General features: G+C 39.5%; 1 protein-coding gene across 11 annotated transcripts in view; it reads right to left on the bottom strand.

The window, feature by feature from the left end:
* RAI14 (retinoic acid induced 14) overlaps positions 1 to 13,722 on the bottom strand; it is an 86,248-nt gene that overhangs the window by 24,266 nt on the left and 48,260 nt on the right. For all 11 annotated transcript variants that reach the window (XM_040542184.1, XM_040542177.1, XM_040542186.1 and 8 more), the window contains exon 3: positions 12,244 to 12,374. In XM_040542184.1, the coding sequence (XP_040398118.1) occupies positions 12,244 to 12,374 (131 nt within the window). The remainder of the gene's footprint in view (positions 1 to 12,243; positions 12,375 to 13,722) is intronic.

The raw sequence follows: 13,722 nt of genomic DNA, 5'->3' as shown, positions 1-13,722 counted from the left end.
GAGAATTTTTTATTTGTGAAAAGAAAAACAAAATTAGAAGACCAGAAAAATTACATCCTGTTACAGGCTCCATTTCTGTATGGCAGGGTCATGCTCCAGAGTTCTTTCAGGGCAGAATCAGCATTCTCTGTAGCACAGAATTTCTCCAGGGCCTGAAAGCAGTCTGACATGGCATTTGCCAAAATCCAAAGCAAATAAAGAACATGGTTGAATTATGGATGCTAAGTGAACAGAAAATAGCAAATACAGCATTACGACAAACACAGAACAAAGTCAAATGTATATGCAAGAGTACAATACTATTGTTCTCTGCCATTTTAATCTGAGTGCTCTGAAAATATTTTAAGTGCAAGAATGTTTGAAATACACTATGAACTCACATATACTCATTGTCAAGGTTTATTTTGAGTAAAAACATTCCTCCCCAAAGCACATCATTCTTCCTCATTTTCTAGTGTACATCAAATTTTTGTTGACTTCCAAAAAATCTGACTTGTCTGCCAACGGTTTGATGATTTACAGTTTTCAAACTGACCAATACCTTCACACAAACAAACAAGATTGATAAAATAAGATACAGAGCTGCTTGGAGTCTTTGCAATGCTGATAAGACAGAGAGAAATGGAAAACATTCAACTCTTGCTGCTACCAGATGAGAGAAGTGATTTTGCCAGGTATCTCAGTCATGAAAAGACCCATGGATTATCTGGAAAATTTTCTGCACTGATTTAAATTTTTATACATTTTAGAGGCAGCATCTAGAGTATAAATGTCTACAGTGATTTTCACAATCAGTATTATCCCTCAAAGCCTCAATTTCCCCCTTCAATAATAACAGCAAAAATACACTGACTAGATGCTACCTGGCCTCTGATTGCTTTCCACCATAGGCCAAGTGGCAGAACTGCTAGAGTGTGGCAGAGGCCTGACCTGGATGGGAAAGGTCTGCAAGTACAACGAAAGCAGCGTATTCTGTGCACAGATGTGCCTGCAGAGACTGTATTCCCGAGTGACTAACGTCCAACGTGGTGTCCTCTGGCATGTAATATGATGACGAGTAATTAGAGAAGAGTACTGTTTACTTTTCTGTGAATAGTCTGGGATTTTATCAACATAAAGAACAGTGAAGGAAGTAAGCCTTTTATACACAACATAAAAACTTCTGACACATCCTGAACTTAATTCATAGAAAAATAATCACTTTCAGATTTAAAGAATGGGAAAGGCCAAGAATGGTCCTGACTGAGAAGGTGTTTTCTGCCTTCCTCTGCTGACCCAGAGAGGGCTCTCAGCAAAGCAGTAACTCTGTTCCAGCAAGGATTATGCTTCCAGGGCCAGCATCTGCTGATCCAGCTGCTGGTTCTGCTTCTTCCTTGCATCTGCACAGGTAGGTAGGTACCCACATGAGCTGACAGAGGGAACAAAACCAGTTGAAAAAAAACAAAGCTGCTTTCCACTGTTTCATCACAGTCACGTGTGCGTGCACCCTGTCAGTACAAATGAAGGAACAGGACCAGCCTCAACACGGTGAAGTTTGACAAGATGTAGAATTTCACCTTAAAACTAAAAACTAAAATGAGACTCTGAACATTTCCCTGTGAAAGCTGCTGTATCCTTATCTTTCATAACCAAGTGACAATCACTCGCTTGAGAAGATGCATCTCTTAGAAACAGCCAGTGATTGAACTACAAAGGAAATATTGCTGAAGCTCACTATTGGCAAGCCTGCCAATACTAACCATCTGGATGTATGTTACCAATCCTTAATTTGGAAATAAAAGCATTCTTGCCTCCTTCACTAACGGAGTTTCCTTTCATACTTATTAGCTGAGTATGAAAATGGCAGTAGCAGACTGCAGCAGAAGTACTAATTTAGATTATCCCCACCCTACAGCTGCTCTTACTCACCTCTTGCCGCACTGTCCTCCTGCCTTACAGTGTATCAGGGAACTGAGTTCTTGAGGCTTTCCCCCCACCCCAAGCCAGCATAAAGATCTGGGAACGGGACTTGCTCACATTGGCAATCCCACATGGAAAGGTCTTGCCAGAAATAGCTTCAAGGTGAGAACCAAATTAAAATCGAGAGAGAAAGACAAACATTGGATATCACCAGATAAATCCTCATGAAGATACATTTCAGTTACCACAGACATTTGTATACTACAGAGAGAGAGCCCCTGAATACCATGATAAGCCCATTCAGATATTCAGCAAATCATAGGTTGTTTTAAAGGCATATCACACATCTACAGGCACAAATATCAATATTTACTAGGGTTTTTTGTTTACTTTTTTTTTAAACAATTAAAATCCATAGCTTTACACTGCATCCATTTCAATCCTGTTAAGAGTAAATGTAGTAAATGTAGCTTTTCAGTAAATGCAGGCAGTCCGTGTCATGCTCCTGTCATGCACACATGTAACCACAAGTGCAAAAATTATCACAGGAAAAACAGTTCTAGGAAATACATTTCATTTTCAAGCCAGTGTTGGCACTATTAAAAACTCAGAAAACAAAATATTGTGGATTTTAAAAGACATTCAGTCAATGAGCTGCTACTGCCTTCTGGAGTGTAGACAGACGAAGATTTCAGGAAAGGTGACATAAGCAGTAACGGATTTAGGAGGAGCTGTGAGTGTTTCTTCCCATCTGTCCTTCTTAGTACCAGCCACTACAATGTAAAGCAGTGCACACAGCTTCTGCTCTCCTATCCTCTATTTAAACATGAGATGGTATCTGCTTTTCCGAATACACACAAAGCCCTCTGGCATAAAATATATGGGTCTTCAATGTTAGCATATATTCTGGAACAGCTTTCAAAAAACAGTTTTCATTTAGAGTTTCCAGCTTTGCCTCACAGCATAAAAAGTCTTGTTTCAGTCATACACACCTCAAGGTATAGGACATGAAAAAAAGGTAAGCCTGCTGAATGGCTGTTTTCTTAATAGGAAAGAAGCAATTGCATCATGCACTACAGAAGCTGGCAAGCCACAGACTCCTGATTTTAGCCTTCAAACTCAGCAAAAATATCCAACCAGCTGCTCTGCAGAGAGATTTCTGAGATCCCCAGAAGCTTTATATTTTTCATTCTCAGGTTGTGTTCCAGCGGTTCCATTTTCATGCACAGTTTTCTTTGGCAAACTCTATTACCACATTACCACAAACTCCCCCTTCAAGTCTGAAACTTATAGATTTTTCTTCCATGTACCATTAATTGTAAATCTAAGTGCTCACAATTTCAATTTGTCATACGAAGTTTCCTGCAGACTGTCCATTTTTAAAGGCTCTCAATACCTAACATCAGCAAATTGAAACAGAGATTCTGCCAAGGTCAAGCTTTAGGGTGCTCCTAGGTGTTGACAGAAAGTCTAAAGATTTGAAATGCTGCTTTTATTGTTGATGTTTCGGGGTATGGAAAAGAAAAGCCTAGAAATGAGAGCAGTGTTACCTGTGCCTCTAAAGCTAAGGTCTGAAGAAGAAACCAGAGCAGGGAACAGAACAGAACAGTTCAGTTGCAAGGGACCTACAAAGATCATCAAATACACTTCAGAGCTAACTAAAAGTTAAAGCATGGTATTGAGGGCAGTGTCCAAACATCACTTGAGCACTGACAGGCATGGGGCAGCAACCACCTCTCTAAGACACCTCTTCCAGTGGTTGGCCACCCTCATGGTAAAGCAATTGCTCCTAATGAACCTCCTCTGGTGCAGCTTTGTGCTGTTCCCACACACCCTGTGATCAGTTCCCAGGAAGCAGAGACAGACACCTCCCTCTCCTCCTTCCCTGCTCAGGAAGCTGCAGAGAGTCGCAGAGAACCTCTCCAAAGCAGACAACCAAGTGTCCTCAGCCTCTCCTCACAGGACATGCTTTCCAGCCCTTTTACCAGCTTTGGTGCCCTCCTCTGGATTCTTTCTTAAATTCTTTTCTTATATTGTGCTCTGGATCTAGTGCAGCACCCAGCATTTTCCTTGGTTGAACGTCATGCCATTGATGATTGCCCAATGCTTCCATCTATGTAGATCCCTCTGCAAGGCCTCTCATCCCTCCCTGCTGCTGCTGTCAGCAGCACCACCCAGTTTAATATCATCAGCAAACCTGCTGAGGATGCATTCCACTCCTGCATCCAGATCACTGATAAAATTGTGGAACAGGACTGGCCCTAGAACTGAGCCCTGTAGAGCACCACTAGTGACCAGTGACAAAGCCCACTGGTAGTGACCATAGTGACCAAGCCAGACATAGCCCATTCCCTGCAACCCTTTGAGCTCTGCTGTTGAGCCAGTTCATCACCCAGCACAGCATGACCCTGTTCATCTCACAGTTGGACAGTCTGTCCAGAAGGATGCTGTGAGGGACAGTATCGACTGAAATCCAGAAAGATTACATCCACCACCTTCCCTTCATCCACCACATGTGCCACCTTATCATTTGAGATCAAATTACTAAGGCAGGACTTTCCCTTCATGAACCCATGTTTAACTATGCCTGATAATAGCTTTGCTCTTTAAATGCTTTTCAATAACATCCAGGATAATCTCTGTAAGTTTTCCAGGTACTAAGGTTACACTAAACAGACTAAACAGGTCTATCGTTTCCTGGGTCCTCTGTCATGCCCTTCTTTTAGATCAGTGTAACGTTGGCTAGCTTCCAGGAAAGCTTCCTTCTGATTGTTTCTCTAAAAGCACATCCCACATCTTGAGTCCAAAGTGGTGGACAATTAGCTTCTCGATATATATGCCTTCTGGCAAAGCATCTTTTCAGCTCAGAGTGAAGTCTCTGAGGATACCATAGATGCATCCAGATCCGTTCAACTTTCTCCCTAGGGCTAGGTAAAACCAGCTACCATCTGCTGCCCTTGCTTGCAAGGCCAGAAGAGAGTTCAAACTTCATTTTATGTCCAACAATGCAAGCAATGACTAGCACCTCCCTCAACCTCCATCCTACAACACAACGTGCTTGGTATTATCGTCTATAGGCCAGCAAAAGCTAATAACCACCCTACTACATGAAAAGTCGTGAAATTAGAGCCAGGAAATCCCGAAGCATGTTAGCATAACAAGAAGCCAGGAAAAGACTGAAAAAGGCTGAGAACAACTGGGTAAAAGTTAATCTAAAGAAAATATTTTTGTTGCAGAAAAATCTAGCAAGGCTTAAAAACTGCATACAGTACTCCAAGAACCAAAGAGCATGGATATCCTTGTTCAACATCAGGGATGTTGACAGAGGATAGCTCAGGGTATATGCTGTGTTTGAAGTTTGTGATTTTTAAACTTCTAACAGTTTGGACCTTTTCAGATTTGAAACAAAAAAGAACTATTCAATTTTTTATCTTTTTTTAAACTGTATACAGTGAACTTCTCTTCATAGGGGAATTAAAACCCAAGTGCATTAAATATACACTCATAGTACTAAATCCACTAGTAACATGCTCCTCAGAGACTACTGGTTAAGATGATTTGTCAACATTTATTCTATAAACTATTACGTCTGTTATGGTAACATATTTTTATTTAGCATTTCAGAATAACTATACTAGTAAAGCTTTTAACAAAGACTCCACAATTGTGGAGAAGAGAAAGGAATGGAATAGAGACGTGTGAAGGAACAACCAATTTCTACACTTTTTCCTAACACAGCATGCACCTGTAAAGAAGGTAGCAGAAGATGCAGAGTGGTATACAAGCCAGATAAAGAAGCATTTTGAAGAAAAAAATCCAGCTTTTACATGTTGCGCTGTTTTGGTTGTCTGTTCCCTTTCTCTTCCTAGATTAGAGCACTTTAAACTAGCAGCAGCCAGTTGGTGTAATTAAAATCTACACATACAGCTCGTTTGGTTGCATAAGTCTTTGAAAAACACGTAAAACAACTGCAGCCCATTATGCAGATATAAATCTGAAAAACAACGGCAGCCTTAGCCCCATCCCCTCCAGCCTTGGCGGGCCTGGTTCTGGCCCAGCCCACGGGAGGCACGCTTCCCCTCTGCTCCCTTGCCAGCTCGGATAAGAGGAGTGCAAGGAGCTGCCACAGCGCTCGTAACGCAGAAGCAGGGCACCGTGCTCTGTCTCCACATGAGCCAAGCTGCAGCTGCTTCAAGCCAGGCACACAAAAACTCCCAACCATCTAGGCTATGCTCCGATTCAAGCATCCCAGAAGCTTCTTGAAAACTGGCCAGGTCTGGTAAAATCTGGGTATTTGGCAACTCTGCGAACAGAGCTGCTTTACAGGGAACTCAGCCAGCTGCCTGGTGCTGCACTACAGGTTTGGCCAACCCTACAGGAGCGGGGCTGGGTGGCTCACAAGGTACCCAAACACATGCATGGAGGCCCTTCAAAAGGCAGCTTACTTTCTCCTGAGATGGCCTACTCATAGACAATGAAATGCAACAGCTTATTAATAACAGCCATCCTATCGGTCTACTGGAAAAGCAAGTATAAAGCAGAATACACAAGCTGGTTCCCAGAAAAAAATGTATTGTTTCCTCCTTGAACTCCAACTATCATCTGCAGGAAGTCCTGCACATGTAAGACATGAAAGTCACGGGATGTTTCTCAGCATTGAAAGAGATTTATATCAAATAGAGTTTGCTTTTCAAATTGTGGAATTTGCTTCATTTTACCATATATGAAATTAGTAAAGAGAAAGTAAGAAGTTTTGCTTTCTCAGATGAGAAGTTTAGAATCTTCATAATTGAAATCAAACTAAGGAGCATTAATTTCTGTCTCTTTAGAAGATCGCTTAGTGGTTTTTTTTTTTATTTTTAAACATGAAGGTAAAAAAATACTAAAATGTCTTGCAAAAAAATGCTTCAAAAATGCACATAACAGAACATGAATGGTGTTAGTTTAAAGTCCTGTGAAAAATATAGCTAAGAACTAAAAACTGAATCATGGTACATCTCAAAGTCTAAGTGACAGGTCGTATACTCAAACCATTAGAAATTCTTTCAGTCAAGAGCCAGAAACAAACCACTGGCATGAAATGCACTCCATGGATCTCATTTAAAAGCTTGCATAAGGTATGATTGTCAGTACAACAATGTTTGTACGAAATATAGATTTTTTTCATGTATTGCCAAACTCTAAAATCAAAGTTAAGTATTGCTCCTCCATTGTGGAGATACAAGCTATTCCTCTCACTATACATTAACAATTGGCTCATACTGAATATAATGGAAAGTTAATTAGCCCAATTTACTATCCTGGCAGAGCATGGTTTTGCCTAACCATGCCCAGATGTTTCATTAGCATTTCTAAGAGTTAGGCAAAAGTGGAAAGTAATTTTTCAGGAAATTTAATATCAACATCTCAATTGAATTATATTCATAACAATGCTGCAGGGGATAAGGGGAACTAAAAGGAGCAATCAGGATTTTAACCCGAAAAGATCTTCAAGGAAGCTCTGGAAAAACGAAAGTTTTTACACCCAATCTCCCATGGAAACAAACTTTACAAGAAATTTTGAAATAAGAACCAGACTCCAGCTATCTTTTGGCTAGCAATAAAACACAGGTTGACATCTCTGCGGTTGTCTTTATTTCATCCCTGAGCTGAAACCTAGACGTTGTTACCATCTGGACTACCATAAATTGAAAACTATGATAAATGCAAGACAAAAACAATTTTCTGTCAGGGATCTTATCTGGTTATTGGAACATCAATGAACTACATGGGTTGATGGTTAGACTAGATGACCTTGGAGGTCTTTTCCAACCTTAATTATTCTATGATTCTATACATTCCCAGACAGGTTAGGAACCTGAGGTACTAGACATTTCTAGTAGCAGCTCCCACCCTGGTACATTTTTCAAAATAAATAGGAAAGCATACTAGCATCCTATCAGTGTTTGGTCAGTTTCTGGAGATAACACAGTCCGTGCAAAAGAAACATCTCCTAGTGCATGATGTTAGACTGAGGATCCCCAGTATGTACACACAAAAAAATGTGGAGACTGCCTCAATTTCAAAGGTCTTGTAAAATATTTGTGTTATTCTGAATCGACAAAGGGAGTATGCTGTGATTCTTCTTCAAACTCATAGGCACTAGACTCACCTGACAAGGTACTCTGATTTTGGAGGTAAACTAAATCATTTCTATGGTTTTCTTTCTCAACCAGAACTGTATTATAACTGTATAATAAATAAAAATAAAAAAGCTTCCCTTAAGATAAATACTATCACATAAAAGGAAACAGGGAAACGGTCCCTCTCAAAAAGCATTTAATATCTAATTTACTCTTTGAACAGTGACGTCCTTTGTGCCACTCACCCCACCTCCTAACACAACAAGATCCAAAAATGAGAAAGGAAAAATGAATCCTATATACAGAATAAAGTACATGGGGATGGAATATGCTCAAATTTATTTTCAGCTCAGCCTCTGAGGCATGAACATTCTGATTCAAATGAAAATATATCATTTCTACTGACTGCTATTGACAAGAGTTTTGTGAAAGAGTCCTTAGAAAGTGCATTTGTAGAGGTTTCTAAAGCTTTTTTGTACCATTGTCAGACTCATTTTATTAAGCAACAGCTGATTCAATTGCAGTAAAAAAAAATTACAGAGACCTATTGTTTCATTTAATAGCCATAAGCATTTAATTCTAGTTCAGTACCTTGCAAAAACACGCAAACATGGCAGTGATGCACTGGCATACAGACAAAATAACTTCAGGACACGGAAGTGCTGCCATTTATACATTGTGAATCATTTCCAAACTTTTTTTTCCTTCAATAACAACAGCCGCTTCTTTAAATAACAGCCCGTTTGAACACTTGCTCTTGTGGAAAGAGTAATACATAAATGAATTCTATCCCCTCCTGAAAAGGCCCTCTTTAAAAACCTCTTTAAAAAGCCTTTTTGTTAGTTTAAGTGGGATTTAAACGATCAACTTCCAAATTGGAAAGTGCTGTTTTGTTGTTTAAGGAAGCTGGACCCAAAAAAAAGAAAAAAAATATGGAAAAAAAAACCCTACCATCTGGCAGAATAAGACTACAATGGCAGAGTCAGATTTCCAGATAGGTTCTATTACAAATGTGCTTGGCAATAGTCTGTGCACTGTAAAGTGGGAACAACAATGGGGCTGTGTCAACTTATGCCAAAGGTGGATTTGCTCCATGGCCTTAAAACTGATTTATTGTTTATAGAAAGGACTGAGTCAGAGGCTGTGTGGTGGCGAGGAAAGTCAAGCAAGTCTTAAAAAACTATGTTTTGTTAGTTTGACACCTTTTTTTTTTTTTTTTAAGAGATACTGCTGGAGAGTTAAAACTCCTGATGAAAATCCGTAAATACTAGCTCAAAGCATTTTATTGATACCTAGACCTCATTAATTTAAACTTCTGTATTTTGTTGCATGTGGGCAAGCCACAGAGAAAAGAATCTATAGGACAGAGGCAAACGAGGACACAGGCCAAATTTAGACAGTTATGTCCAAACCTGAGACAGAAGTGGAGCACACTTGAGCAGGACTCAGTAGAATGACCATGCAGTACTCCACAGAACAGATACAGAAAACCCTAGGCTGTTGTCTCTGTGCCTTTTAGCTCAAGGATTTTATATTAAGAAGCCATTTGATTATAAAACAAAAATTTGGAAGAACCCCCTTAAGCATGAAAACTTAAGTCTTCTCCACCTTTTGTTTAAGAAAATTATTAAAAGGTGTGCTTCAAATAAAATAAAAGCAATATCAAGAATTTTGTTTGAAGAGTTATTAAGAGAAGAACTGAAAAAGAAAAGACCTTAATAGAAGCAGTCACACCTTAAAAGAACAGACAATGGGCCTAATAAACCTATACTGCAGTGTGCAATTGTTTCTCCTTTTGTGCTTTCAAGCACAAACTGAAGTTTTAATCGCATTATACAAGTTGTTATGTAATTGAATCCATCATGTTTTTCTAGTCACCTTCAACCTAATTATGCAAACAAATGCATCGATACATACTCACAAGGATCAATAGACCACTCATCCAAAGAGTGTCCTTCCCACATAGCACTGCAGACCGCTTTCTAACTAACTAGTGGCATTTGCATATGATGGTAGCCAGTTGTCCCCATAAGACCTCTCCAGATCGGTCTTTCCCAGCACAAGTCCCCCATGCTCCAGGTGAGGGAGCTGTCAAATTAGTACCACGCTCTTGAGGAACACTACCAGAACTCAGTGCTGGGCAGCTGCTGGGTCTATGCTTCTAAGCAGAGTTTGAAAAATAGCTACGATAGGCACCCACGATTCATTGCACAGGCATGAAGCCCTGACATCGCACTGCAAACATTGGAGAGACAAGCCTACCAGTATGGAAATGATGGCTGTGCTTCATTTTGCATTTGATAACATTGCTTAGGCAACAGTATTTTGGTTTTAGAGCCTGCATGCATACACGTACATACGGAGGCATCTGTACACACACAAACAAAAAAAAGACTGAAGTGGGGAAAATGCAAACAAGACATTGCCCATTATTAAGCCATAAGAGAGTATACTTCTAGGTCATGATACTCTTTGGTAGCTACATCTCTCCAGATCAGTTTCATGGCTTCTACAAATGTCAGTATCTATCTTTCAAAACTGAAGCAGAAATAACCTGAATAGATTGCTAAGTTTCCCAAAGCACCTGATACAGAATGAGAGTTGACGCACTGTATTTCCGTAGCACACCAGTGGTATTTTCCTTCATTTTCTCTCAAGTTTTCTTTTAAACCACTACACTAAACAATAATTAAATTAGCATAATGAACTAGCAAAAACAGAGATCTTCACAGCACTAATTCACACATCCTAAGCAATTAAAAGTAGTTGCATCTGCGTCAGTTGTAGCTGCATCATTACTATAAATGTAAGATCATCAACTTCTTTGCAGTTGCAAATAAAGAAAGAAGGTAAGTTTTGAAATGTTTCCATGTGAAGATGAAAATCATTGCACCAGATCCTTACAGTTACAATCCCACTTCCTAGAGTCATGAGGCCTGTGTGTATTTAATAATTTTAGTCTTGCTTAGTTCCCTAGAAAAATTCAAAGTATCAAATTATATGTGAAACCTGCAAAATATTGGTGTTACACTGGAAACAGTCCAGCTTAAGAATCTAGCTCTGTGGTTATGTTGACTAGAAAAATGGAAGATGCTAGACATATCTTTAATTTAGAGGCTTCAATAGAAGTCATGCTTTGATTATGTCTGATTCTCCATTTCAAAAGAAAAATATGCGCATGCAACTTTTAAAAATTAAAATCATATTGAAGTGTGGAGAAAGCCCATCTGAAGTGATTAGAGGACACGGACTTCTGCAGTAAGAAGCTGCAGGTCATTCACTATGAGTCACTGCCAGTTTCCTCAGATGCAGAACAGAAATATAGCAGATGTAGAAAACTGAGACAGACCAAGCAAGAAGCAGATCATGACTCAATAAATAATCCAGGAGGTAATTCATTGGAACTTATTATTTGGTATAAACAGCCTTTTTCTGTCTATCCCAAGACTAGAAACTGTTTTCCTTTTTCCCCAGCTATCCTCAACTTTACAAAGGCTTTGGTTTTCTCATGGGATGCTTGTTTTTCATTTATCCATTTAATCATCTTCCAATGCCTTAAGAAAAAAAGTTTAGGGATAGCAATCCCATGTTGTAACTTTCTTACTGGAATCTTTTATCTTCCACAATTCAGAATGTTCACAGGATAATAAGAATAGAAGAGGAAAACGTTACATTCTCAATAAAATATACTGAGACTATGAAAGGAATCTCATTCACTCAAAACTTTCACTGTCCAGTTTCAATCACAACAAGGAGTTGCACAAGCCATTATCATCTGCAAGATTTTAAAACCCCCATCACCATAATTTTTGGTTCTAACGGGTTAGTTAGAACTGAAGATAATTTCAGTTCTGTATCGTAAAACTAATGTCCATGGAAAAAAATAGCCCCACAGATTAATGCCTTTTGGAGTGTGCAATCTGTAGAGTGTCATGAAATTCCTGAGTCCCAAAATATCCTGTCCTAAAATGGCACCAGTCTGCCCAGCAGACTAGCTTCAAGTTACCTTAATAGGTTTCTGATTATGAAATGGAATTTTAAATGTAAAATTATAAATATAGACCATCAGAAGGAAGCTTTCCAAAATGTATCGTGCTTCAGGTGAAAATACCTTTATTTTCAGGACAGTCCCTGGTGCTTAACTACTGTAAGTGTCATGGACATCCAAGGCTGTTTTTTTCTCCTCTATTACATTTAAATCACAAGTTTAAGTTAGACTTACGCAGTTTTGCCCTCACTATCTTGTTTGGTGGCACTGGCTCCCTTTTTACCCAACAATGAAGCCACTTTTTCAGGATCCCCATTCTCCACCGCTTGCAGCAGCCGATCATCATTCTTATTCCACTCATTGGTCTAGAGTAAAAGAAGAAGGGAGAAACATTAGTAGTACTAGTGCCCAGGCTTCCCTGAATGATTCTACACACATTTGGCACATTTGGAAGCCAAAACAGAAGCCCAAATCAAAGAAAAGACACAGAGAAAGCTACATAAAATAAAGTTGCAATCCATGTAGCACAGGCTCCTGAGAACTCAATGGCTCAAGCCAGGACCTAAGTACTCACTGAAGATGACCTCTGACATAGAAACTCTACAGAAGAACCGTGCAGATACAAACCCATTTGTTCTTACTTTGTTTAAAAGAGTTCTCCTTCACTTGCCTAGAAACAGGACAGTCCTAGTTTCTCTTTCAGAGCTGCACTGGCCCCATGAGACCTTCATCACATACATCACGTCGATAAGCAATGACCTGTCTCAGCTGATTCACACCCCACCTTATCAACCCAGGTCAATGAAAACTTTCCATATTCAAGGCTTTCCCCAGCTCACGGTTTAACAGGAGAGATTAACAGGTTAAGAGTCTTCCCTTTGCTGGCTGTAATTAGTTTTATTGAGCTTTTAACCCACCATGTTTGCCTTTAAAACAAAGGAATCAACCCGAAATAGACAGTACATCCATATCACTGCTGAAAGCAAAAGATGACCACCCTATATTTAAACCTTTCCAAATCCACTACGTCTTTTTAATCATTCTCATCACCTGAATTAATGAAATGACACTATTTCCTAACGTGATGATCCCCTCCCTCCCATTCCCAATTCTCAAGGCAGGGCATATTTCCTTTACCAGATTTCCAACCAGGATCTAGCAAGCTACTAAGAAAACAGAGTAACCTTTTGTATCCCATGTAATCACAGCAAAAAAAGCTCTGAAAATGAGTGAAAGTTGCACCCATGCTTTCTAGCTTGGACTCACAACAGGGTACAGTCTTCAGTAAGAGCATCTAGTTCATGTGCAATTAAAAGCTACTTTTGGATTAGCTTGAAACCCTGCTACACTCAGGAGAGCATCTTCAACAGACTATGGCTTTCTCTTTGACATCAGTCAGCTCTTCTCCGGCATGACTGTCTGTTCAACAGCACTGGATTTCTACACAAACAGTTTTGGCAAAGACTGAATTCCTATTAATATGCTCCTTGAGAAATATTCAGCTTGAAGAGCACTTTGTTCTGACACTTTGCACAGACTTTTTTTTTTTGCTGTTAGCTGAACAAAATGTTTGATACTTTTCTGTCTGGACTCGTGAGAAAATATGAAGTGCACGCTGATACAAACCAATTCTCCAGGCTCTGCCCACCCTGAAAAGCAAAAGGGGAAGAAAGTGTTCCACCTTGCTAGTTGTTTAAAAAACTAGATTAAAAA

Source organism: Cygnus olor, chromosome Z, assembly GCF_009769625.2.
Source record: "Cygnus olor isolate bCygOlo1 chromosome Z, bCygOlo1.pri.v2, whole genome shotgun sequence".
NCBI classification, from domain to species: Eukaryota; Metazoa; Chordata; class Aves; order Anseriformes; family Anatidae; genus Cygnus; species Cygnus olor.
Note: the sequence above shows the minus strand (reverse complement) of the source record. Positions and strands in the feature narration are given on the sequence as shown.